The following is a 27611-nucleotide window of genomic DNA, read 5'->3' on the forward strand; positions in this document are numbered from 1 at the left end:
TACAATTATTTTTTTTTAAACTGACTCCTCTGCCATTCTCCACCTTCAGTAATCATAGGATCAACGATTGGACCTGTGAGTGAAAGTTACAGGGAAACAGTTTTTCACTTGCTATTAGGAAAACTTTCTAATAATTACAGCTGACCGGGCTACCTCTAAGATTAGTGAGCTTCCCAGAATTGGAAGGTTTCAAATGAAGACTGTATATATAATCACTTGTCAGCGAAGGTGAGGAAGTCTCTAGGATGGATCCGACTTGATGAACCGCGAGGCTGAGGATCCATAATCTGTGAGGCACAGAAACGTTAAGTCGCTCCTCACTGGCTGAACAGGTAATGTTGGAGCTAGCACTACCACCGAGTCTCCTGCCTCCCTTTCCAGTGCTCTTTCTATTACGCGGAAGGATGCTGTTGCTGAATGGTAAGAATCATTATTGTTAAATGACCTCAACAAAGAGAAATATTTCTGCTTTTCCTGCTAGGTCCATCTCGTTCACGCCAAGATCGGGACACTATCCTTGTCCTGTAGTGGATCTCAAGTGCTGAGAGAGGGAACTCGTTTAGGGGAGCTGCCTGACACCCTCGCCCGCCTGAACGCATTCTCCTGGTCTGTTGGGGCTAGTAGTTCTTTTTGGCTTCCTAAAAAGAGCCCCTGGGGTAGTAGATTAGCCACTTTGCCAGCCCCGGATCATTTGGTTGAATCTTGAAGCAATAGCATCATACTCTGTGTGAACGGAAAGGAAATGAGCTTAATTTCCCTCGGAAGGCTCTTTACCTCCTGATTCTCTAGTGCCCGTGCCTCCTCCTACCTCCTCCTTCTTTCTCGGTCCCTCCCTCTCTCTCTTTCCCCTTTTCTCCTGGGCTCTCTCTCCTTTTCTTTTTCTTCTCTCTCACTCAAAAACTGGTTTAACTTGAGAGCAGCCAGCTCGTTTGGATAGGACACAGCTGGAGAGGAAGAGAAGGAGGTGGTGGAGAGAGATAAGAAGGGGTGTGTGTGTTGGAGGGGAAGACAGAGGGAAAGGCAGAGGAGGAGGAGACGACGAAAAAGGAGGAGTTGATCGTGCGGGAGCCCAGCCCTGAAGACCAGCAGCTTCAGCGCCTGCCTAGCCTCCAGTTCATTAAATGCAGAACCTTTGCAGACCTGGGGCTGCTCATGAGGACATTGCGGAGCTGGAGGAGGAGGAACCGAGGCATCACCCTGGGACTCTTCGCCCTCTGTCTGGCCGCAGCCCGCTGCCTGCAAAGTAAGCGCTTGGAGCTCCCCGATGGGGGCGGGAAGGCTAGGGGAAAGGGAGAGGTCAGCTTCTCGAGCTAATCCTGCGTGTCTGGAGCTCGTGGTTGCGCTGTCTTCTCTCTGGCCGGGAGTGAGGGCAGGGTAATCGTTTGCCCCGAGTCCTCCCAGTGGGGTGGTGCCAGGCTGCTGCCTAAGGCCAGGCCCTGACGGCGGCCTCGGTTCAGAGTCCACCTCTGGCTGCAAGGACCTAATAATGCACTTATAGTTACTGCTACCGGCCAGCGGCAGCTCTGCTACTGGAAGGACAGCGAGCAGCCTTGGCAGCCCCGGGCTTCTTGGTGACTGACTCCTGGTTGTTTTCCCAGCCTGAGCTGCAGGCCTTCGTTGTCCATCCTTAGAGAGCAGAAAGGCTGAGGGTGTTCGCAGTTCCCAGCCGGTGGGCACCAACTCCTGGACAGTGCTGCACGTGTCAGATGTGTTATCAGATCAGGAAGCTGGGAGCCACAGCTGCACTCCAGCTGGGACTTCAATCTCTTTTATAACTCACCCTTGCCCCTGCCCACCTCTTCTCGTGTGTGCCTGTGTGTGTGTCCGTGTGGAAAGGGGGTGCTGGTTTGTTTTTTCTGTTTACATTTACAAAACAACAGGGACACTAGCGATGGAGCTCTTGGGAACCTCACTCTCCAGGACCAGGTGCCCTGCTCCTCTCGCAGTCTGGGTTACAGTTGTGGTCCAGACTCTACCGGCACACTACAGGCACTTACTGCTTGTTGAACTGAACTGAATCTAGAGGTAGGGGGCTAGACCTGTCTTTTTACTAGTCTAGGGAATTCCCCGATAAAGCAATTTTTCTCTAGAAATGTACATAGGCCACCATCTTTTCTGAAATCCCTAGTCTCAGAGAACTTGACTACAGCCCTGAGAGGTTAATTGACCTGCTCTGGTATCATTCATTCAGCATGTCTTGGAGGCTGCACTTGAATTCAGATCTTTGCTCAGAGATAGGTTTTCTGTGCACTACACCATGCTGCCCTTTCACTGACACATAGCAGCTCTTTAATAAATGTTTCTTGAATTGAATCAATGAGGGAGTTCCCTCCAATCGCCCCCCCCAAAAAAAAAACCAAACAAACAAACATGGAAACAACACAGAGAAGAAAAAATGCAACCAGCTTTGTGGCCTCAGGGAAAATGGGTTGCTGATTTTGACATTTGTTTTTTCTTGGACAGTTTATTCAGCTGGGCTGTTGAAATAGACCAGATTCCCTGAGTGAGAGTTTCCAGAATGTTTCCTTCTTTTTTCTTTCCTATTTTAAACCCTCACCTTCTGTCTTAGAGTTATACAAGGATTGGTTCCAAGGCAGAAGAGTGCTAAGGGCTAGGCAAGGGGGGTTAAGAGACTTGCCCAGGATCACACAGCTAGAAAGTATATGAAGCTAGATATGAACCTCCTGTCTCCAAGTCCAGCACTCTATCCACTGAGACACATAGCTGCCTTGTTTCCTTCTTCTTGGTACTTATTCTTCCTCCTCTCCACTGGGGAAGACTGTGGTCCTTGTTGGACCATAAATCAGAGCTGGAGGGATTCTCTGAGATCATCCAGGCCAATCTCTTAGTTTACAGATAAGAAATCTAAGATCAAGAAGGTAACCTTCTTATAGAGTCAGGATTTGCTGGACCATAACTATGTCTCCTTTCTCTAGTTACTCCTTTGTTTTTGTGTCAGATGCGTGCATTTATGTATAAATAGCAGAGGTGATCAGAAATGATCCATAATTTTTTGGACTGGCAGCAATTCTCAAGGCACTGAGGACCAGTCAAGAACTCCTTGTGTCACTTTATTTTGTTTATTTTTACCTTCCATCTTAGAATCAATACTGTGTATTAGTTCCAAGGCAGAAGAGTGGTAAGGGCTAGGCAATAGGGGTCAAGTGACTTGCCCAGGGTCACACAGCTAGGAAGTGTCTGATGCTAGATTTAACCTGGGACCTTTCATCCCTAGGCATGGCTCTCAATCCAGGTAGAATGGTAAAGGTTAGGCAACTAAGGTTAAGGGACTTGCCCAGGGTAACACAGCTAGAATCTGCACTTTTTTAAGGAAGATGTCGTCAAATAGAAGGAATTCCTCCTTGATTCAATTCAAGAAACATTTATTAAATAACTACTGTGTGGCAGTGAAAGGACCGTGTGGTATAGTGAGCAGAAAGCTTATCTCAGAAGAAAGGTGATAGATTTAAAATCAAGTTCTTCCTCTAACATATTAGCTGAGAGATGGGAGCAAATCAATTAATTTTTTAGACCTCTAGAAAGCTCTTTAAGACTAGAGATTTACAAAGAAGGTGGTGACCTCCTTTACTAGAGAGAATTGTCTCATCTGGGAATTCCCTATGCCCATGAATTCACAAGTCTAGTCCTCAAATTCTATATTCTATTCAATTCAATAAGCATTTATTAAGTGCCTTCTCTATGCTAAGCACAGGGCTAAGCCCTCTATGGGAAATACCATAGTAGAAATTGATCCACAATTAGTAAATGCCAGAAGACCAGAGGTTGGATTTGAACCAAGGCTTCCTGACTCTCAAATCCAGCATTTTATTCTTAGTACCCCTCTGTCTTAATTCACTTAACCTATCTAAGACTCAGTTTCTTCCCTATAAAATGGGATTAATTGGGGGCAGCTGGGTAGCTCAGTGGATTGAGAGCCAGGTCTAGAGATGGGAGGTCCTGGGTTCAAATCTGGCCTCAGACACTTCCCAGCTATGTGACCCTGGGCAAGTTACTTAATTCCCACTGCCCAGTCCTTACCACTCTTCTGCTTTGGAACCAATACAAAGTATTGATGCTAAAATTGAAAGTAAGGGCTTTTTTAAAAATGGGATTAATTGTTGAGGGTAAGTTTGTCACTGTGACTCTCCACTGGACTTAGAATCAGGAACACATCTGGGTTGATTCCTATTATACCTTTTACTGGGGCAAATCGCTTAATATCTCTGAACCTCAGTTTCCTCTTTTTAATGGGGATGGTAATACCTGAGTACCTAGCTGCTTCAGAGGGTTGTAATGAAGCTCAAATGAGATAAGATGGGTAAAGCCCTTTGCCAACTTTAAAGCACTCTCTCCATTGTTCTTGCTGTGAGGCTGGAATAACCCAGTATACACCAAAATGCTCTCCAAACCGTAAAGAGCCAACCCTAAGGAAAGCATGGTGACTAAGGTCCGAAGAATTTTAGCCATTAATGAACAAGGAGGGGAAGTGCCTTCGGTGAACATATGCTAGTTGCTTTGTTGATTCTCCAAAATAATTACCACCCCTTGAATTAGTACCCAGTATTCCTCTGATTTTTTTTATCAACTCTGAAAGGGATAGAACTGAATGGTCAGTTTGGGAAGGATGGGCTCCGTTGATATTGGGTCTACTCCAACTTTTCTTTCATTCCCCAGAGGCAAACACCCTGTGATTCAGTGAGAGACAGCTTTCTGGTTCAGATTTCATCCTGAGCTGTAACATGGGGAAGCAGAAACCTGAAGCCAAGGCCACCAAATGAGTCACAGCCCAACCCCAGTAGAGCAGAGCAGAGCAGTACAGAACAGAGGCTGGGCCTGGGTCTTGAGGAATGGACCAGAGGACTGTAGCGACCAAGACCAGAAACATTTTTGGAGGTCAGCTGAAGAAAAGAAGCCAAAAGCTCCTCAGGAACTTCTCTGAGTCCTCCCAGGTTATAATAAAGCAGCTGGATTCCCCAGGCACTCCAGCACCCTACTTCCCATTAGGACACCCCCTTTGGGGTTATTCCTAGAGCTGCCTGCCTCATTTGACAAGGGGCCTTAAAAATTATGAGAATATTGGAAACCAGGGTTGTAGAGCTCAATCTGGCTGGGATAGTACTGGCCTTTTCCTTGATATTGAGATTGAGCATCTGGCCTTTAGCAGAAAGTTGGTGGGGCAAGAAATGGGGCATAGGAGAGGTGTGGCGGAGTCAGCTCAAGCAGATTGTTAAATTATCTGTGAGCGTTTATCTACGCTTCAAATGGACAAACTGGAAATCAGGGCTTGATTTGGTGCTTTGTTGATTGTCTAGATTTTAGAAAATGTTAATAAGTGCAGATTAAGCTTGTGTGACCCTTTTGGAGAGCCAGTTGGTAAACATTTCAGCACACCCCCTAAACAAAGGCCATCCTAATTTCCTCCTTTGTAAAAATGTGTGAGTTGGTCTGGGTCATCTGTCTGCAAAGTCCCTTGCAGCTCTGAAATTTTATGAGCCTAGGAACTCCACCCTGTCAGGGAAGAAATCTGTGAGCCACAAAGATAGATGTTCCTTTCTCCTAATGGCTCCCAGTGTAAAGTATGGCTTTGCATATAAGAAATATAGTTAAGTGGAACGATCTAAAAGGCCCTAGAAAGGCCATCACACCACCTGGAATTCAACCAAATCAAAGTGCACTTATGATAACATGCAAACGCCCATGGGAGGGTTAAGGAGGAAGCTGTCAATCACTTACCCTTTAGTATGAATTTATTTACTGAGATTGCTTTCTTAATATGTCTGAGTGGAGGATCTTGATTAAGGGGTCAAGGAAGAAGGGAAAGAAAAATAGGTCAATTTGGAGCATAGAGCCCTAGAAAGGAAGAGGCGAAGGGAAGAAGAGAGCCAGTTTCTGCAATATTAACACCTAATTCTTCATAATTCTCTACCCCAAGAAAAAATGGAGCAGATCTCTTCCTGACTAATTCCCCCATGATCAGAACCACTACTTAATTAATAATCCAGTTAAAATAATTCCCCTCCCCTCTGTATTTAACCTTTCCAGAGAGCAGGGTCTCTGGTTACATATACAGAAATTTGGGGGATCCTCTCCAAACTTAGCCACTTGAAACAACCAAAATTCTAAAAATTTTTCTAAGGATTGAGAAAGATAGAGCATAGGTGTTGAAATCAAGAAGATCTAAGTTCAAATCTTTTTTCCAACCTGTATTAGCTCTCTTATCCTGGATAAATCACTTATCTATGTGCCTCAGTTTCCTTATCTGCAAAATGGGGATTATAATAGCACTTACTATTACAGGGTTATTATGAGGATCAAATGAATTATAATATGAAAAATGATTTACAAACCTTAAGGCACTATATAAATGCCGGTTATTATTATTAAGGTCCCTTTATGATCTCATGCTATAAGGCTTCTTTTAGCCCATGTGAAGATATACTAAATACTACACTGCTCTAAGGCAGTAGGGAACCTTTGACTTGTTCTGAGGCTTTCATTGTGCTTCTGCTCACCAGCTCTGCTTGATAGCCTTACCTTCTTCCCTACACAATCCTTAAACTAGCTCCACCCTCACCTCAGTTTCCCTTCTCCATTTCTCAGAAAAATGGATTCAGTTATGGGAGCATATTTGTCATGGGAAGTACAAGTTAGGTGGTATTGACATGTTCAAAGATGGAAAGAAAACTCATTTCTTCCTTCAATCTGATTTGCAAGAGTAGGTGGAAGGAAAAACTGTGACAAGTCTTTGCCATCCATTTTCCACTGTATCACACTTTCTTCCAAGAAGTAGGTAGCATGAAGTAGTGGAAATAATTCTGGATCTGTTACTTGTGTGGCTTTAAGCAACTAACAAATTCTCTTGGTACCTCAAGTCTCTCATTTACAAAAGAAGGAGGTCAGTGTAGGACAGTGATGGTGAATCTTTTAGAGACAGAGTACCAGGCTCCACCCCCCCCCCCAGACCAAGTGCCATGCCTGACCACTCTCCAGAGCAAGCCTCCTCCCACCTTTGACACTCTTCCTTACCCCAGACAGGGGAGGGAGGAAGGAAGTGTTCCCATTAGGTTGCTGGGCAGGGGTGTGGGTGATGAAAGGAATGTGTGGAGAGGGGGAGGAAAATGGCCCCAGCAGCTCTCCTCCCCTCCAGCTATGTGCCATACTGTGCACTATGCTCCCCTCAAACCTAGCTCCTTTCCAACTCCACCAGGGGAATCCCTATCACCACAGACTCTATAGGCTGCCATCTGCCATGCCCCAAAATGTAGCATATGAGACCCTCCCCAACCCAGTACCTTACCCCAGACAGAGGAAGGAGGAAGTGTTGGGCAAAGGGGCAGATGATGTGAAAAATGTCCTCATGTGCATAGAGAGGGGGAGGGGAACAGTTTTCCCCAAGTCTCTATGGCTTTCTAGTAACAAACTCTGGCAGGCAACTGCAGGCATGCCCACACAAAAGGCTCTACCCTTTTTTGATACATGTGCCATAAGCTCACCATCACAGGTCTAGGTGATCTCTAAGGTCTCTTCACCTCTAAAACCCTGTCCAGTGGCATGCTGGTAAATGTTTAACAAATGGATCTAGGGATGGGAGGGGGCTAGACATACTTTTAAGTTAAATCAGCATTATTCACTTTTTTTCTATCACTTTATCATTCACAATCAACAAAACACTGAATAAAGTCATGATTTGTAGAGTTTGCCAATTTCCAAGGTGCAAATACTCACACTGAAATTTTAACAGTTGACTAACCAGTTACCCTTAACCCCTTTCCGAGATTCCTCTAACTATTCTCCTCTATTAATGTTCTTTGTTGCTTCCCTCTCTAAAGCAGATGGTGGCTATTCCTGAGGGATGAGTTCTCTAGCATCTCTGCTAGGATTTTATAGCTTAAAACCCTTCATTGTGATGATGGTTTTGTTGGTCTGTTAAGGTCTCTTAGTAATCTAATGAAACCTTCTCCCCTTGGTTTATGGTTGTAAGGGGGGAAAGGGTTTAAATTTTTAAAGGGTTGGTTTGATTATTTAAGAGTTTGGTCACCAGGAATTTAATTAATTCCCAAGAGATTTTATTTCTAATTTATTTACAAAATGTAGAAAGAGTGGAGTAAGAAAATCAGAGAGAGGATAGGGTAAGATTATCTAGCCTGAGCACTAAGTAATTTACTTCCAGCCCCTGGCTGGAAACCAGGACAGGGAGAGTTGGTCCTTAGCTGGCCTCAGCAAAGGAACTTCGGACCTGGGGAAGTCTTTCCTGAGATTAGCCTCTTCAGAAAATATCCAGGAAAGAGTCAGCCTTTTCACTCACCACACGTCAGTCCAGTCAGGAGATCCTTCTGCTCTTCTTCACCAGTCTCAACTCAAAAGCATCAAGAATTCTCATCTCCACTTCCAAAAATGAAGAACCCAGTCTCACAGGAAGTGACAGCCCCTTTTAAAGACATTTTCTCTTGTGTCACATCCTGTGCCTTCCCCTAATTCCACATCTACCAATCATAGTTGATGCTCTGCTCTAGAACTGCCCAGAAGGCAGTTAGTTGATTCTGATTCGTCACCCACTATCACAACATGGGTCATCCCACTTCATGATTAAGTGGGATGTTTACACTTTTGGTGATTAGATCTAAATGTCAGATCTTCATACTTAACTTTTTAAGTACCGTGTTTGCACTTATGGGGATTAAATCTAAAAATAGACATGAGTTACAATTTAAATCTTCACAATCAGGGAAGAGCTAAGTACCTTCACTGTTACAATTAGGGGAGAGTTAAATTTAATCTTTACATGGTGTTATATCACATTTTGCTTCCTCTTTCCTCCACTTGTCTCAAGTCAGCATTTTCTAAGGGTCTAAAGCAGGGGTCCCCAAACTTTTTATATAGGGGACCAGTTCACTGTCCCTCAAACTGTTGGAGGGTCGGATTATAAAAACCTAACCAGGCAACTGTATACACAGTGTGGAATCTCCTCCCCCAAATCTCTGCTCACCATGCTGACTTCTTCCATTGTGCAGCCACATAATCCTTTGCATGGTGCCTCATTCTAAGGTACCACGCAAAGGACTATGTCACCAGAAGTAGTACTGTATGTGAGCGACGCCATGCTTTGTGGTGTCGTGTGGTGCCGCCACATACAGTGCTCCTCTCACTGACCACCAATGAAAGAGATGCCCCTTCTAAAGTGCAGTGGGGGCCAGATACATGGCCTCAGAGGGCCACACGTGGCCTGCGGGCCATAGTTTGGGGACCCCTGGTCTAAATAAAGCCTTATCAGCATGCCCCAACTGGTGGAATAAATCCAAATTTTCCCTCAGTTAACAAAACAAAAACAAAAAAACCCTTTGATGGGACATCTAGGGGTTGTTATTCAAAACAGGTGAACCTCTTTCTGAAGTAGAAAGAGGGGCTACACACTCCAATCCTAACATTGCTGTATACCTGCAGGAAAATATTTTTAATCCCCATTTTGCATGGAATGTAGCAACTAATATAGTTGGGAAAGGAGATAGCAATTTGTTGTTTATTCATTAGTGACTCCTCCCAAGAGGAGCTTCGCCTCCACTAATGGAAACTTTATGTAGTAAGAAGGCATTACTCAATTGGCATTCAGAAGAGCTGGATTGTAGTACCTTGGACAAATCCCTTCTTTTGTAAAAATGAAAGAGTTGAACTTTGTACTTTCAAAAGTCCCTTTTGTCTCTCAAATCCTATAATCTTTTCATTCTTACTCCCAAATTTGGTAGGGGGTGCAAAGTTCTTTTGCTTTCAAATGCCTTGTTTACATTGTCACTTCCACTTTCTAGTCTATAGCCTTAGCTAAATAGCAGATTGTCCAGTTTTAAGTCAATCTAGTCTTTAAAAAAAAGAAAAGAAAACTTGCTTTCTGTCTAATGAAAGAGTTATTATAAGGGCTAGGAAATTGAGATTAAGGAAGTGTTTGGGATCAGATTTGAACCCAGTTCCTCCTGACTATCCATTGTGCTGCCCACTGTTAGTTATTTTTTATTTATTCTGTATATAGGTTGTTTGTATATTGCTCCCCCCCCCCATTAACCTGTGAGCTCCAAAAGGGTAGGGGCTGTCTTTTGCCTTTCATTGTATCCTCATTGATTAGCATAGTGTTATGTTGGTGAAACTATGGCATGAGTGCCAGAGAGGGCTGCTCCCTTTCCCTTCTCCACACATGCCTGAGGACATTTCTCCCATCATCCACCCTTCTGCCCAATAGCCCAGTGGGAGCACTTCCTCCTTCCCCTGTCTGGGATAAGGCAGGGGGCTCACATGAGGGTTGTAGTTTGGGCACTTGGTCTCCTAAAGGTTTAGCCTAATCTCTTTATTGAAATTCAGGAAGGTGGGGGACTTTATAGAGCCTCTTGAATCAGAGCCTTCCAATATCCCACTCCAAGGTGGCTACCAGGTGAGGAGCTAGCATTGAAGATCATATCTATGCAAAGTTCTACACATGAGATTCTAAAAAAGCCCACCCAGATTATATATATATATATATATATATATATATATATATATCAGCACTGTACAGGGTTCTAGGTACCACATTTTAAAATACTGATAAGCTGAACCAATGTCAGGAAGAGGGTAACCAGGAAAATGACAAACCTCAAAATCAGACCATATGAGAATCAGGTGGAGAAAGTAAGGCTATTCACTTGAAGAAGAGACTAGAAGACTTAAATTTAGAGCTAATGTAAACTTCCTAACAATTTGAGTTGTCTTAAAGAGCCACTATTGTAGGTGATGGATTAACCCTCACTGGAGGTCTTCAGTTAAAGACTAATCAACCAACTCATTAATAAATATATTATGTACCTACCAGTTCCTGACCTCAAGGAGCTTACAGTCTAATGGAAGAGACAACATGAAAACAAATACACATACACACACACACACAAACACCCCCATACAGCCCCCCCCCAAATAGACAGGATAAAGAGAAAATGATAAAGAAAGCAAAGGCACTTAGACTGTGAACATTCCAGGAATGGATTACAGCCAGGGCCAAAGCACATAGCCAGGGATATTGAGTGTCTCATAGGAAGAACAAGGAGGCCAGCACAGCTATATCATAGAGTGCATGGAGGGGAGCAAAGAGTGAAAAGACTGGAAAGGTAGGAAGAAGCCAGTCATGAAATGCTTCAAATGCCAGATAATGTCTTATATTTGATCCTAGAGGCAATGGGGAGCCAGGGGAGTTTATTGAATGGGGATGGAGAGGGTGACATGATCAGACTTGGGCTTCAGGGAGCTCACTTTGGCAGCTTAGAAGAGAGAATAGACTGGAGTGGGGAGAGATTTTAATTAGAGAAACCAACTAACACACTATTGAAATAGTCCAGGAGTGAGGCTATGAAGGCTTGCATTTCCTAGCTGTGTTACCTTGGGCATGTCACTTGACCCCCATTTCTTAGCCCTTACCCTCCCCCTTCTGCCTTAAAACCAATGCATAGTATTGATTCTAAAATAGAAGGTAAGGGTTATTTTTTTAAAAAATAATAAAGGAGTGAGAAGAGAGGCAGTACTCCAGCTCTAAAAGCAAACTTCAGGGACTCCCCAGTTTTACTGAAGAATGGTCATGTCTTCATCTGCATTATAAATTCCATGAGGGCGAGAACTATGTATGACTTACCTAACCTATGAATGTCCAGGAATTGCCCTTCCGCATGTACACATTAGGCACTATTACTGAATTAATAAGTCCCCTAATCTGAGGACACCACTGGCCCAGCTAACTGAGGAAAGTCAGCTGTCATTAAGTGAGGTCACACAGAAGGAGAAATAAATAAGGAAATTAACACTTCCAATGTACCCTTCTTAAATGGATAACATTCCCAGGGTTTACTAGGGATGGAGCTCCTGTTTAATCATCTCTTCACTTACTCTCCAGCCTTTCTTTCTTTCCACCCTTGCCCACACACACTAAATAAACAGTAGGGGAAACTTTGCATTCACCACATGCAGAACCCACACCTCATTTTCCCAGAAGCCTAGAGCCCAGGAAACAATTCACCCAGATACCATCAAGTTGAACAGTTTGGCAAGTCCTGTGAATGTTTTGAACCATCCTTCCTTGCGAAATCAGAATTGCATCTTTTCTTTGACTGGACTCAGATTTCCATTAAAGTATTTGAAAACAGTTGATCTGTTGATCTGTTGATGTCATGGAGAATACTGGCTGGAAATTTCTGAGAAAAAAAAAGTTATTATTCTTCACACTCCATTACCTTCATAAGTTACTTATTTCTCCCTTTCTTTGTTCTCCTGGTACTTAGTAGAGTGCCTGGCGTACTTTTTTAAAAAGTTTAATTAATTAATTAATTAAGGATATTTTTCCATGGTTCCATGATTCATGTTCTTTCCCTCCCTTCTCAGCACCCCCTCCTGTAGCCAACGAGCAATTCCATTGGGTTTAACATGTTTCATTGATCAAGACCTATTTCCATATTATTGATATTTGCATTAGGGTGATTGTTTAAGGTCTACATCCCCAATCATATCCCCATTGACCCATGTGATCGAGCAATTGTTTTTCTTCTGTGTTTCTACTCCCACAGGTCTTTCTCTGGATGTGGATTGTGTTCTTTCTCATAAGTCCCTCAGAATTGTCCTTGATCACTGCATTGCTGCCAGTAGAGAAGTCCATGTGGTCATTCCTTAGGTCACCTTTTTCAAGGAAAAAAAGTAGTAGGATTCTCCATCAGGGCAACTAGGGGGGTGGTGGAAAAAGTGATCCACTTGGAGTCAACAATACTGAAATCTTTTGTCACTCTTTTATTTCTGTCTATGTATTCTTGTAGCTCAGTCAATAAGCATGTATTAATTAATCTATTATGTGCAATAACTGTGACAAGTGCTAAGGAGGCAAATATAAAAAACAAAACACAAAGAAAGGTGAAAAGTGTACTGGGGAGAACGGGCACAGAGGCAGAAAATAATGATGAAGTGCAATACCAGAGCTAATGAGATCTTGCAGAATGATGAGGTTATCTCAAAAATGAGGTTCCTGGGGCATGAGGAAGAAGTCAGTCAGAGAAGTCCCAAAGCAGCAAAGTCAGGTGAAAAATGAGGAACTCGGTTAATTTTTTCTTTGTAAATTTGGATAATAAGGCATTGTGAGAATATAACTTAAATGCAGGTATGACTTTATGGTTTATAGTTTCAGCATAATTCAGTTTCCTTGTTTTCCCTTTTTATTTTTTAAACGTTTCTTTTTGCTTTGGTTGCTAGTATGACTATAATTCTTGCTTTGGGAGATTATTTGATGCACAGCAAACTTTTCCCAGTCCCATATTCCACATATGCCTTTTTTTTAAAACCCTTACCTTAGGTCTTAGAATTGTGTATTGGTTCCAAGGCAAAAGAGCAGTAAGGGCTAGGCAGTGGTGTTAAGTGGCTTGCCTAGGGTCTCACAGCTAGGAAATAGCTGAGGCCAGATTTGTGCCTTTACTTTTTAAATTGTGTTTCTTGTAAGTAAATCCAATTTGTTGCTCTTTTTCATCTTGTTGAATTGTTTAATCTATTCATATTTAAAGATATGAGAGTTAGGTTTGCTTGTCTAATTTTTTTAGGTATGATTTTTTTTTTACCCTCCTCTGTTATAAATACGGTGCTCAGTTTCTTATTTTAGCTTAATCTTTTTTTAGTGGTCCTATTCTCATCACTCTCTTCCTCTCACCCTTACCCTCTCTTACACCTTCATTTGTTAGTCCTTTCCCTTTTGAGTTCTGCTTGTTATTAATAGAAGTTATATGCATTCATCAATAGCAACCCTTCTTGGCACCAAAAAGGACATCTTCTTTTTGATCCTTCCAATGATACCTCACCCACTCCTCTGAATGCTATTCTCTTCCTGAGAGACCATAATAGTCATCTTCTCATTGCTAACCCTCTGCTTGACCAGTCACACTCCCTTCCTCTTCTCTTTTCCATGTATCCTCTTGTTTTGTATTTAGCCCCACAAAAAAAAATATATCAATTCTCCTGTAAGTGGGGTGCAATGAGGTTCAGTACATAAGGACCCAGGCCCCCCTCTCCACCATCACCTCCTATTGCTGTTGCTGTCTTTGGCTACTTCATTCACTCACCTCCTCTGCATTTTTGTTGTCTGGAATGTTTGAGAAGTAAATAATCTCTTCATGTTTGGTTTTATTTTTAAGAATGTTTCAAAGGCCTCCTTACTATTGAATCTTCATTTTTTTTCAGTTATAGTTGAGCCCAGATTTAAAAAACAAGACACCTTGGGCTGAGTTTTCAGCTCCATTGCCCTCTGGAACACATTATTCCATTCCTTCCTCCATTTTCTGGTGGGTAGAAAATAGTCATGTTATTTGAATTTCCTTTCCTTTGGATCGGAAGATTTTTCTCCTGATCATTTGCAGAATTTGTTGTTTCTCAGTAGAGTCATTAAGTATAAACAATATGCATCTTGGGAGTTTGCAGAGTGGTTTTTTCCTAGAGACAAACTATCACGTCTTTTGATTGGCACTTTGCATTTTGTATTTGGGAGTTCTGGTCAATTTTCTTCTTGCATTATGGTGTTCTTTCAGGAGACCTATAATCCTTAAATAGTCTCTACTCATCCTGTCCTTAAGATCAATATGTTTTGCTTATATGAGGAGCACATTTTTCGTCCTTCAGTCAATAAAAATTAATTAAGTGCCCACTCTAAGCCAGGCACTTAGCTCAGCACTGGGGTATACAAAAAGTGGCAAAAGATAATATCCCTCTCCATTTGTTTTGAAACTTTGAGGGAAGGGTGTAGAGGCATTGGGGAGGAGAGAAGAGTTGAACTATATTGATTGGTGAATAAACAAGTGAAAGTTTACCCAGCCCATTATATCACAGTTTCATAGCCCAGTCTAGAAATTTGTCTTTACCATATTGTGGTCTGTCCTACAACCACACACACATTCTCCACTCCCCCAAACTATGACTTCATATGGGACCAGTAACCTAAGCAATCCTACCACAGCTAATAGAAAGGACAGTGACTGGCTTCCATCCCATTCCCTGTAACTCACTAGACTAAAATCCCCTTCATGGTGGCTTCTCCCCTTGTGAGAGATCTTCCCCCATGTAAGCTCCTGGAGGAAAGGGATAGCTTCACTTTACTTTTGTACACCAGTGGCCCAGACTGTCCCTGGTGCTCTCTTCTGACACTGCCACCATTCTGTGCAGGCCCTCATCACCTCACACCTTGGTTAATGCAATAGCCCATCGGTGGGTCTGCCCACCTCAGGTTTTTACCCACGCCAACCCATCGTGCCCTTGTCTGTCAAAGTGATCTTCCTAGAACAGCTCTGACCGTATCACCATCGTACCCCGCATCATTCAGTCAATTCCAGTGGCTCCCTGGGACCTCTGGAATCAAATAAAGTCCTCTGTTTGGTATTCAGGGTCCTTTGCAACCTGGCCCTCTCCAACCTCCTCAGTGTTCTTATCCCCGTCCTGTCCCACTTCCTCTGTGACCCAGGGACACCTGCAGCCTTCTTGTTATTTCACAAACTTGATGCTTACTTCTATCTCCCCCCTCCAAGGGTTTTCCCTGGCTGTCTCTCATGCCAAGAAGGTTCTCCTGACTTTCTTGGCTTCCTTCAAGTCTCCACTAAACTCTCCTCTTTTGTGAGAAGCTCTTCCCAGTCCTCCATATTCTTGGGATTTACTCTCTGAGCTGACCCCTGGTCTACCATTTGCACTGGTTCAGTTCTAGAAGATTGGAACTGGCTTTCACATTCCTTTGTATCTCCAAAGTGCTTTAGTCTTAGTGCCTGGCACACAACACTTACACAATAAATGTTCGTTGACTCACTGGCATGTAGTAGGCAGCAGCATGATCCAGTGGGGAATACAGTGGGTCTGGAATGGGGATACCTGGGTTTAAGATCCACCCCTACCTGTGTGACCTTAGACAAGTCTCTGGACCTCGGGCTTCTCTGAACTCAGGAACCTCAATTGTCAAGTGATGGAGCTGGAGTGGATGGTCTCTAGTGGCACCTTCTGCTCTAGGCTGGATCATGATCCTAATAAATGATTTTTCTTTTTTGTTTCATTCATTATAATACTAAGTTTCCTGTCCCTAAATGTAAGGACTATTGCATGGGCAGGGGGGAGTTTGAAGGAAGCTCTTTCTTTTATTTGAGATGAACAGTTAGTTGGAAGATTCTGAATGTAATTTTGCTGGCATTTTTAAAAGCTCTTGGCTGAGAGGTTAACTAATTCCCAGCCATATCCTTGGGCACCTCCCTCCCTCCCGCTTAGTATACTTTGCTTTGGCTGAGATTCTCCCAGGCACACCCTCCCATGACCCAGGTGGCTCTGGACACAAAGCCATATTCATCAGCAGAGGTGAGTCATGGCATTTCTCTGTGTTACAGAGGAAAACTTTGATTGGATTCAAGAACAACACTTTCTTATCATTAAAACTGGCCCAAATAGAAATGGATTTTTTTGTCGATGGTAGTGACCTCCCCATTGACTGGTCTTCAAGCGAGTGTTGGGTGGCATTTGTGAGGGACCCTGGGGAGAACAGATCCTTTTCAAGAATGAGCTGGAGTCTGAAGGCGTCCTGTAGGGGAAGTGGGAGAAGCGGGGATTCCCTGGACAGGATGTGACAACCCAGAAACTGGATGGAGTGGGCCAGCTGGCCGCTCACTAGCTAAACCTGTATTTAGGGGTCTGGTTCTTCCCCTCTTGCTAAAACTTGGGCAATGTGTCATTATCTGCTTTAACTGCACTTTCCTGCGGCCATTAAACAGGATGTGGGCTCTCAATGATCAGGAAGAAAAATGGGGTGAAGGTCAAGGGCAGATTTGGGCAAGAAAATGAGAATTGGTTCCTGGGATGTCTAAATCACTCCCTTCTTCCTCCCCACACTCTGCCACCAGACCCTCAGCAAGCTTGTCCCCAGATGAGAGAATATCTGCAATACATAGTTTAAGTGGCATCTTGCCCATGTTTAGCATGGTGCTGGTACATAGTAAGTACTTAATAGCTACTGACTTGGAGGCATGATAAATATTGGTCATTCACTGAAATTCATGTTCTTTGCTCATAAGTGGCCTTTAAAGTCCTCACAATGACCTTATTCAGTAACAGAAGGCTTTCCCCATTAGCTGGGGACAGTGTTGTCAAAAACTCAAATGGGGATAGAGGAGAAGGGTATTAATTCATTCACTCACTTTTTTTTAACCCTTACCTTCCATCTTGGAATTAATACTAGGTATTGGTTTCAAGGCAGAAGAGTGGTAATGGCTAGGCAATGGGGGTCAAGTGACTTGCCCAGGGTCACACAGCTGGGAAGTGTCAGAGGTCAGATTTGAACCTAAAACTTCCCATCTCTAGACCTGGCTCTCAATCCACTGAGCTACCCAGCTGCCCCCTCATTTGGTCATTTAACAACAAATATTAGCACCTGATATGTTAGGGGTGGGAGTGTGGGATAGTGATACAATTATTTAAGATACACAGTTTAGATAAGACTATCCTTGCTCTCATGACATTTACAACCTAAATCTAGGCATGGACATCCTTCAGTAAAATTGTAAAGACAATTAAATTTGCTTTTAGAATTAGAGCAATTTTTGAATTTCATGGAACCTTAGAGATCTTAGAGATTTTTTTTAAAATAGTATTTTCTTTTTTTCCCCTCCACTTCCACGTAAAAACCATTTTTAACATTCTTTTTTGAATTTTGAGTTCCAAATTCTCTCCCTTCCTCACCCCTCACCCCTCTGAGAAAATGAGCAATCTGATAATATAGATTTTACATGTATGATCATTTAGAATATGTTTCCCTATTAGTCATTTTGTGGAAGAGATCTCAAACAAAAAAAAAGTAGAAAGTGAAATATACTATGCTTTGATCTGCATTCAGACTCCATCAGTTCTTTCTCAGAAGGCAGATGACAGTTTTCATCATGAGTCTTGGATCACTGCCTTGCTGAGAACAACTAGATCCTTCACAGATGTTCCTCAAAAAATATTGCTGTCTGTGTACAATGTTCTTCTGTTCTTCTCACTTCACTTTATGTCAGTCCATGTAAGTCTTCCCAGATTTCTCCAAAATCATCCTGCTTGTCCTTTCTGATAGCACGAGAATATTTATCACTATTCTATACCACAACTGGACCAGGGGATCTTAACCTGGGGTCCATAAACCAGTGCTTTTTCATAGATTTCAGAGAGCCCATGAACTTGGATAGGGAAACAATTACATCTTTATTTTCACTAACCTTAAACTAAAATGTAGCATTTTCTTCAATTGTAAACATAGGTCACGAACATCATTCTGAAAAGGTGTCCCCAAACTTCACCCAAGGGCCGGGGGCGTCTTTGACCCAGAAATGTTTAAGAACCCCCCGTTGTTGACTAAACTCCTTATTTTACAGATAAATGTTCTGAGACCTAAGAGAAGGTACAGGAACAGAGGCAGTTAGGTGGTGGAGCAGGTGGAGGGCTGGAGCTGGAGTCAGAAAGGCCTCTGTTTGAATCCTGCCTCCAGCACTCAATAGCTGTGAGATTCTGCTCATTTAAATGTGTCTCATAGCACCTACCTCACAGTTATTGTTGTCGTGAGGATCAAATATGTAAAGTAGTTTATGAATCTCTAAGTATCATTTAAATGCTATTATTGTTGTTTAGTCATGTCTGACTCTTCCTGACCCCATTTGGGGTTTTCTTGGCAAAAATACTGAAGTGGTTGCCATTTACTTCTCCAGCTCATTGTATAGATGAGGAAACTGGGGCAAACAACCTGCCCAGGGCCACACAGCTAGTTAAATTTCTGAGGCCAAATTTGAACTCAGATCTTCTTGAAGACTCCTTGGATTTCCTGACTCCAGGTCCACTATTATTATTAATTAATGGCAAAGCTAAGCCTATGATCTCCCTACACTGATGGAGTCTTTTCTCTCTGTCTCTCTCTCTCTCTGTGTCTCTCTCTCTGTCTCTGTATTTGTCTCTCTCTGTTTCTCTCACTCTGTCTCTATCTCTCTGTCTCTATCTCTCTCTTTATCTCTCTCACTCTGGTTCTCTCATTCTGTCTCTCTGTTTCTTTATCTCTCTGTCTCTCTGTCTCTGTCTTTGTTTCTGTTTCTCTCACTCTGTCTCTCTGTCTCTCACTCTGCCTCTCTCTCTGTCTTTCTGCCTCTCTGTCTTTCTGTCTCTGTCTCTGTGTCTCTCTTTGTCTCTATTTCTCTCGCTCTGTCTCTCTGTCTTTCTGTCTCTTTCTCTCTTTCTCTCTCTGTCTCTCTGTCTTTGTCTCTGTTTCTCTCTGTCTCTCTCTATATCTCTGTCTCTCTGTCTTTCTCTCACTCTGTCTCTCTGTCTGTCTCTTTCTCTCTGACTTTCTCTCTGTCTCTCTCTGTTTCTCTTCCTCTCTCTATCTCTTTGTCTCTCTCTGTCTCTGTCTCTCTTTCTCTCACTGTTTGTCTCTCTTTTTGTCTCTCTCTGTGTCTCTGTCTTTGTCTCTGTTTCTCTCACTGTCTCTCTCTCACTCTCTGTCTCTGTCTCTCTCTGTCTCTCTGTCTTTGTCTCTGTTTCTCTCACTGTCTCTCTGTCTCTCACTCTCCTCTCTGTCTTTCTGCCTCTCTCTCTCTCTCTGTCTTTCTGTCTCTTTCTGTCTCTATCTGTCTCTGTGTCTCTCTCTGTCTCTATTTCTCTCACTCTGTCTCTCTGTCTTTCTGTCTCTTTCTGTCTCTTTCTCTCCCTGTCTCTCTGTCTTTGTCTCTGTTTCTCTCTGTCTCTCTATATCTCTTTGTCTCTTTCTCTGTCTTTCACTCTCTGTCTCTGTCTGTCTCTTTCTCTCTGACTTTCTGTCTCTCTCTGTTTCTCTTCCTCTCTCTCCTTATCTCTTTGTCTCTCTCTGTCTCTGTCTCTCTCACTGTCTGTCTCTCTTTTTGTCTCTCTCTGTCTCTCTCTGTGTCTCTGTCCTTGTCTCTGTTTCTCTCACTGTCTCTTTCTCTCACTCTCTGTCTCTGTCTCTCTCTTTTACACATGCACACACACACACACACACACACACACACACACACACACACACACACACACAATTTCGCCAAGTTCTCTAATCTATCTAACTCTTCAATATGCATTACCAAAATGATTTCCTTACCAACTGCAGAAGCTAGATTGCTGAATCTGGAGTCAGGAAGATTTGACTGCCTCAGGAGCTTACTACCCAGGAGACCCTGGAAATGATTTCCCTTCCTTCATTAGCCTTGGTTTCCTCCTCAGTAAGAGAACAAAAGCCTCTACCTCACAGAGTTGTTCTGTTGGTCACATGAGATGACATCGGTAATTTGATCTGCAAATGTTACTGTTACCTAAATGCTAGTAATTGTATTATTATCACCTCATCTGGGAAATAAATGAGAAACTGCTGCATCTTCTTCCTGCTAAAATTTCAAGGTAAAACACATCCAATTTTTTGGTTCCTTCTTTCTTTGTCCAACTGATTGGTCCAGTGCAAAGAACCCTTGAACCAGAATCAGACATGGATCTAAATACAAAGAATTTGGCACATGTAGGGGGTTTTCTGGCATTGTCTTGGTCTGATTCCAGTCTTCCAAAGACAGTAGAGTGGATTACTTATTAAGTCATCGGCGATAGCAGTTGACAAACAGTTTAATTGCCTAGAAACCACACTCGTTTTTATGGCCTACACACAACAAATAGATATTACATAATGTTCTCATAAGCAAATGGCATAGGGGAAATGGGGAAAAATAAGTCCCAATTCTAGGAATTACCTAATAATTGTTCAAGGCTATCCCAGGACTATAACGGAAAATGCACTAGATTTGGAGTCAAGAGAACTGGATTTGAATCTTGGCTTTACTACCTACTATTTGTTTGACCTCGGTCAGATTATTTCTCCTCTCTAGGCCTTACTTCCTCCAACTGTAAAATCAGGAGAATGGTTGGATTAAATCATTTTTCCGATTCCACAAAGCTCTAAATCTGTGTTCCTCCCCAGCTTCCCTGTCATCATCAGAAAACAGCTTGCCTTTCCTTATTTGTGTTGACCTGGGTTAAGTCTTTCTCTTTTCATTTTTATCCCATCCCACCAGGATTTACAGTGTGGTGTAGTAGAAAAAGCAGAGAGTCAGAAGCTCTGGGTTAAATTCTTGGTTTTTCCAACCACTAATTGTAACTTTGTTCAGGTCAATTGCTGATGAGGAAATTGAGGTCTAGAGAGCATATGTGACCTGCCTTGGGTTTAATGGCTTTGGAAGGAGAGGACCCCTAAAGGTGACAGAGAATTCTGAAACAAAAAAGGGGACTGGGTGATTTAAAACCAAAGAAAGAATACCCTTCCTCTCCCCCTTAAAAAAAAAAAAACCAAAACTTTATAATTCATTTTTTTATATTTATAATTTATTTTTTATATTTTATATTTATTTATAAAATTATTTATAAATGTATTTATTTTATAAACATATATTATTTATTGTTTATATTTATGTATTTATAATTATATATATATATAATATAATTTTGACAAAAGATTACTTCCCTTTTCTCCACTAAAAGCACTCTCCAATGACTCATGAGAGTATGGAAGTTTCTATGAGGTCAGTCTGAGATCTCAAAGGTTAGGCTAAGGAGTGACAAGGTTTAACAAGTCCTGTGTAGCTGGAAGAGCTTCCCTTGTAGACCGCCCCCCCCCCAAAAAAAAAAAAACTACATGCCTGTTTATGGAGGACCAACCTTGCTAAGTTTGGAAAAGTTAATCACTTGAAAGATGGCCACCAGAGGATAAATTCTTTTGGCCACAGAAACTCCTGAATACTATCTCCTAGGAAACAAAGTGGTTGTGATATCTGTTGGTCAAGGGTGGACACACACCTTGATAAATTACATACTTTTGGGTTGACATGGACCTATTACCCACTGGGATAATCTGGCGACTGCCATCTCTTGTGCCATCAGCATCTTCGACCACTTGTTCTGATTGTGATGCATTCTGGCCCAGTGAGAAGAGCATTGAATTCAAGGGTCATGAGACCTGGATTTGGGTTCTGCCCCTTCTCTTTGGGCTTGGCCAAGTCATTCTCTGAACTTCAGTTGTCTCCGAAGGGAACAGTAACATTTGTGCAGCCTATTTCACAAGGTGGTTGTGAGAATCAAGCCAGATAATGTATGTAAAGTGATTCATAATTTAATCAAAGCTATTATCATCCTGGATCTATCCTTACAACTCCCAAATCCCCTCTTTCATGTTGCAGGCCAGGGAGTATCACTGACCATTCCACAGCCCAACATCAATGCCACTGTGGCCCAAAACATTGTTCTCGCCATTGACTATTCCTGCCATGGAGTGCCTACCATTGAGTGGAAATACACATCTTACTGGGGGATGCAAAAAATCGTGGAGTGGCAACCTGGAAACCAAGCCAACATCTCCCAAAGCCACAAGAACCGAGTCTGTACTTACGACAATGGCTCGATCCAGCTCTTGAAGGTAGGCGTGAGGGACACAGGCTACTACACAGTCACTGTGACCGAAGGACTTGGAAGCAGCCAGTTTGGTACCATTGTATTACACGTGTCTGGTAAGGAGGCCCCTAAGGATTCTCCCACATCTATTTGAAGAGGGAATGTGTTTGGGGCACACTTCATATTATTAAAGAGAAATTATCTCCCCATCTTCCCTCCCTCGTCCTCCCCCTAGAGATTCTCTACGAAGATCTACATTTTGTGGCAGTCGTCCTGGCTTTTTTGGGTACTATGGCCACAGTGTTAATCAGCCTCATGTGGGTCTGTAATAAGTGTTCATACAAATTCCAGAAGAAGAGGAGACACAAACTGAAAGGTAATTCTCTCGGTCTGGTGATCATTGAGCCTACATGTTTTTAGGACAGCCTCAGCTTCAGCGGGCACCTCTGGCATCCCATAGTTTTCAGGTAATTTTTTGGGTCAGAGACATATGATTTCACTGGTATTGAGAGCTCCTGATAAGAAATTCTTTTTATCTCTTGTGAGGATTTATTATTTGTTTTTAAAACTTTACCTTCTGTCTTAGAATCGATACTGTGTATTGGCTCCAAGGCAGAAGAATAATAAGGGCTAGGCAATGGGGGTCAAGTGACTTGTCCAGGGTCACACAGCTAGGAAGTGGCTGAGGCCAGATTAGACCTCTCATCTGTAGGACTGGCTCTCACCGAGCCTCCTGGCTGCCCTCAAGAATTTATTTTTTATATAGCAGTTTGGAGCATTCTTTGAAACTTAAAGCCTGGCATACTAAGAGGTTAAGTGACACAAGCCAGTATGTGCCAGAGGCAAGTCTTGAGCCCAGGTCTTCCTGACTCAAAGACCAGCTCTGCCACTCTATGACACTACCTCTTTCCCATGAGTGTTATGTCTTTTCATTTGCAGAAAGCACAACTGAAGAGATCGAGCTACAAAATATTGACTGTTAGCCATATCTGGGCTGAAGGACATTTCTACCTCAAGAGAAAAAAGACTTTTGATTTTAAATAAAACAAGCAAACCAAAGTCAACACCCACCCGTGCCACCTTCTGAAGCCTGGGTATGTTTTTGTCCAGATCTTTTTTCCCCAGGACGGTACTCCATCCCTGAAGAATAATCCAAGGACACATGCCACATCCCAATGGGGAAGAGAAGGACCCTGAATGAATAAGGCATCCATCAGTCCCCACCCTTAAACTGCTCTTGCAACAGAGTTTGAGCCAAGGACTCTACTTGGTTATACTTTCAGTCCATTGATGGTCCACAGACAATGTTCTCTGAAGGAAAATACCAATAAAGATGGAGAGAATCAGTGCCTAAGACATGGATAGCCCTGTGCTCTGAGTGTAGTGACAGGCCCATAGGAAGAAGAATCCAATCAGAAACCCTGGAGTGATGGGACCCACAGACTTGGTATGTACACAGCTACACATTTGTGTACTCACACACCAACGGCTCGCTTGGAACACACCTGTGCTGGAAACAGAACCTGCTTTTTTTCTGCATTACTCGGCTCGCATATAGCCAGTAATCTGATGCTTCACTGGCGCCATGTCACTCTGCCCAAATTGTACCCATTGTATCAACCTCGAAAAGGTTATCCCCAAATATAGGCAGTCTGTAATTTTCAAATGACCCACACATACAAAGAACCGCCACCTCCCCTGCCCCCACCAGAACCCAAGTGGTTGAGAGGTTTTAATAGACTAAAAGCTCCATGTGAATCAGCAGTGTGACTTGGCAGCTGAAAAGGAAATCGAATGCAATCTTGAGCTGCAGAGCATTCAAAATGGGTGATGGTTGTCCTGCCTCTATCAGAGAACTTCTGGAAAATTTTGTTCAGTTCTAGGTACCATTTGGGGGAAAGACAAGCTAGAATAGTCTGAGTAGGGTGACCAATATGATGAGGGGACTGAATATTATCCCAGAAGAACATAACTCAACCTGATCACCTGGAGAGAAAAAATGTGGGTGGCGCAGGACTGCTATCTTCTCCTATGGAAGGATGATTAGATTTGTTGACCTTAGGGGGAAAACTGGGAGCAGAAGGTGGAAATCAGAAGAGCAGGTTTTAGTTTGATGCAGGGAGAACTATGGTAACAATTCAGTGTTCCGGGTGGTGTGGGCTGCTTTCCCTATCTCTTTTAAATAGGGATTAGATAACCACCCAACTAGGGCTGATGGCAGAGGTTATTCTTATTGGTTGGATAAAACCTTTCATCATCCTTGGGCCTGAATTTTCTCATCAGTAAAATGAAGTGGAACTAGAGGGCCTCAGGGTCCCTTTCAACTTTTAAACCATCAATCTGACCTCTGAGGACCCTTCCAACTGGGAGATGCTTTGATTCATTAAGTCATGGAAGTTGATATGGAAAAAATCTGAGAAGCTCAAAGTTAAGAAGCAAAGAAGCTGTGAAAAGAAGATAGGGAAACTTGGGGAAACAGGAGAGCACTGAAGACCTCTAGGAGGGAAAAAGGGACCCACAGCTGGGAGAGTTATGGAAAGGGAGGTAGGGGATTTAAAAAATAAACTTATTTAATAATTTTTGTTTAGGACTAGCAGGAGAAAGCTCCTCTATTTCTTCTTTTTTGGACTACATTGGCCCCAAATCCCAAGTCTCAGAACTCCCAATAATACTTATCTTTCACTTTTTAGATAAATAAGCTTTTGTGGGCCATCCTAGGAACGTTAACTATGATCCCTATCATGGCTTCTAGGAGAAAATGCATTCCAGTTTCAAAAGGACCAAATCACAAATGTTCATCTGGAACACAGCTTATTCATAGGAGATCACTTATTTTCAGTAACACAAATAGGAAACCCAAGTTATGGACTCTCCCTTCCTGCTTTACTGGCCTCCATTTATTTCTCTTTTCCATATCTGCTAAACAAGACTAAGAAATACTTTGATCCCAAACTACCTCATAGCCAGATTACAAAGCAGAAGTATTGGAAGTTTGTAAAGCTAGTTCTTTAGAGGAAGTATCACATGCAAGAATTCCTCAGCTTGGAACTGTAAGCTCCTTGGAGACAATAGCTATTTCACTTTTCTCTTAATATCCCCAAGACTTAACGTCTTGTACATGGCAGAATCATAGTAAAAGCTTGTTGAATCCTTGAATGGGGGATATGGCAGAAAATGGGAAGAAGAAAATCAAGAACTAGTTATTGTCAATGAGCAACCCATGAGAACAGAAAAAGGCCTTTGATGCCTGGGAGTTCAGATATCCGGAATTCTTGGTTGGAAAGACTGACTGTGGGGAGTAGGCTGGGTAAGGAATGTGGGGGAGTTTACCCAGTTCAGGTGCCCATGTTCATGATTTTTTCTATTCTAAGCTTTCTATTAGTGTTTTTAAATATCCCTATTTTTTTTCTAGTGAAAGAATTCTGCCCTTTCCCACAAAAGGAAAAGATTGTCTTAGATTAGCTATTAAAAGTGAATCAAATCATGTTCTGTTCCCTACTGTAAAAGGCAGAGCTGTGCTAGAGGGAAATAAAATCTAAAATCTGACCTCCAACTGATTAATAACCAAATAAATATACTACTTAAGAGAAAAAATAGCAAAAGGGATCTACTAAACTGTACATGAGGGTTACTGCAGGCTGATATCGACATGTTTTAAAATGTATTTATGTTTTATTGTACTTTTATTTATTCTATTAAATATTCTCCAATCACATTTTATTCTGGTTCTGGCCACACTCAGGGTTGTTTTGATATCTCTGATCTAGGCATCATCCTCCTCATTTTCCAGATATGGAGTTTCAGGTTAAAGTAGATAAAATGATTGCCCTAGCTCACACAGGGATCAGCGGCAATGTGAAGACTCAAGTCTTCCTGATTCCAAGTCTCATATTTTGTCTGCTCTGCTGCACTGCCTTTTACTCATTGGCTTTACCATGCATGTACTGAGTAGTAAAACTGTATAAGAAATTCTGAAATGAACAGCAATGTTGTCAAAATATTAAATAAAAAAGAAATTGGTTTCAAGATTTTTTCTTTTCCTATTTAAATAACCATTTGGAAACCTGCTATTGAACAAATTATAATTCATCCCTTGGTGCCTTTTCATTGGGCAATTCTAGTTCAGTCTGCTATGGATAACACCCATGTCTTTGCATCCATGAGTCTGTGTTGAACCTTGATGTTACCTCTAATCACAGCAAGCATTTCTGGAGTGTTTCCTGTGTGTCAAGCACTGCTGAGATTTCATTTGATCCTCACGAAAACCCTGAGAGACAAGTACTATTAGCCCCATTTTTGCAGTTCAGGTAACTGGGGTTAGGTAAATTGCCCAAGATCAGAGGTACCAAGTGCTGAGGTCAAATCAGATTTGTGGCCTTACTGCCTCCAGGCCCAGTACTTTCTCCACAGGCTATAGAAAGGCTCCACTCTGCACCTCGTTAGTGTTCAAAGGTCCCAAAGGAGCGCTCTGGGTATCCGCCTTATCCCTGACTCACACCAGGCCTGGCCCACCTGCTTTTTTCAGTCCTGTCTAAAATGTGGTAACCAGAATTGAAAAGAGTATTTCGGTACATAAAGATCTGCTGATACAATACACAAAATAAGCGAGCTGGGTAATGTTTTTATCAGGATGTCAGAAATCTCCCAAATGTTCGTACAAGAGAGTCTAGCAAACTGTAGGCACAAAGGGGGGAAATATCAGAAAAGAAAAAAGTCAACCTTGCTCCTAGTGGTTACAGTTTGGGGCCAGAGAAGTACAAAGGTGGATATGAAGGAAAAGGGGAGACAATTAGGACAAAGGAAAGTCTTGCTGGTGATAGAGATTCCTGTTTTAGACCCTCACAAAGAAAATACCCAACAGCAGCTTCTTTCCTCCACCATTTGGCTAGGATCAGCCAAGTGTGGAAATACAGGATAAGTCAGACCTGGATTTTGTACTAAGTTCCAGCTTTAGGCTGTGGAAAGGTCTTGTGTCCAAGCCTACTGAGGTAAATCTGTGCTGTGCTCTGAGTCAACCCATACCTGTGTTCAGGTGCATCCAAAGAACAACCAGTGAAGTGAAGGGCCTTGTGATCATGCCATACAAGGATCTAAAAGAACTGAGGATATAGAATGGATGGGGGATGAAAGCCATCTTTATACAGTTGGAATCTCTGGAAAAG

At 42.5% G+C, this 27611-nt stretch overlaps 1 protein-coding gene across 1 annotated transcript; it reads left to right on the forward strand.

Annotated features, from left to right (window-relative positions):
- On the forward strand, nucleotides 1-26477 carry VSTM5 (V-set and transmembrane domain containing 5). The gene is made up of 4 exons (XM_001368709.5): nucleotides 1-1243; nucleotides 22239-22565; nucleotides 22685-22825; nucleotides 23389-26477. Exons 1-4 carry the CDS (start codon nucleotides 1153-1155, stop codon nucleotides 23430-23432), a joined length of 603 nt encoding a protein of 200 aa, XP_001368746.2. The 5' UTR covers nucleotides 1-1152; the 3' UTR covers nucleotides 23433-26477.
- The last annotated feature ends 1134 nt before the right edge of the window (nucleotides 26478-27611 follow it).

The sequence above is a fragment of the Monodelphis domestica genome, chromosome 4, assembly GCF_027887165.1.
Source record: "Monodelphis domestica isolate mMonDom1 chromosome 4, mMonDom1.pri, whole genome shotgun sequence".
NCBI classification, from domain to species: Eukaryota; Metazoa; Chordata; class Mammalia; order Didelphimorphia; family Didelphidae; genus Monodelphis; species Monodelphis domestica.

Coding starts and splice junctions, on each gene's coding strand:
- VSTM5 (XM_001368709.5), top strand. CDS start 1,153: ATGAGGACATTGCGGAGCTGGAGGAGGAGGAACCGAGGCATCACCCTG. Junction 22,566..22,684: donor CATTGTATTACACGTGTCTG/GTAAGGAGGCCC, acceptor TCCTCCCCCTAG/AGATTCTCTACGAAGATCTA. Junction 22,826..23,388: donor GAGGAGACACAAACTGAAAG/GTAATTCTCTCG, acceptor TTTCATTTGCAG/AAAGCACAACTGAAGAGATC.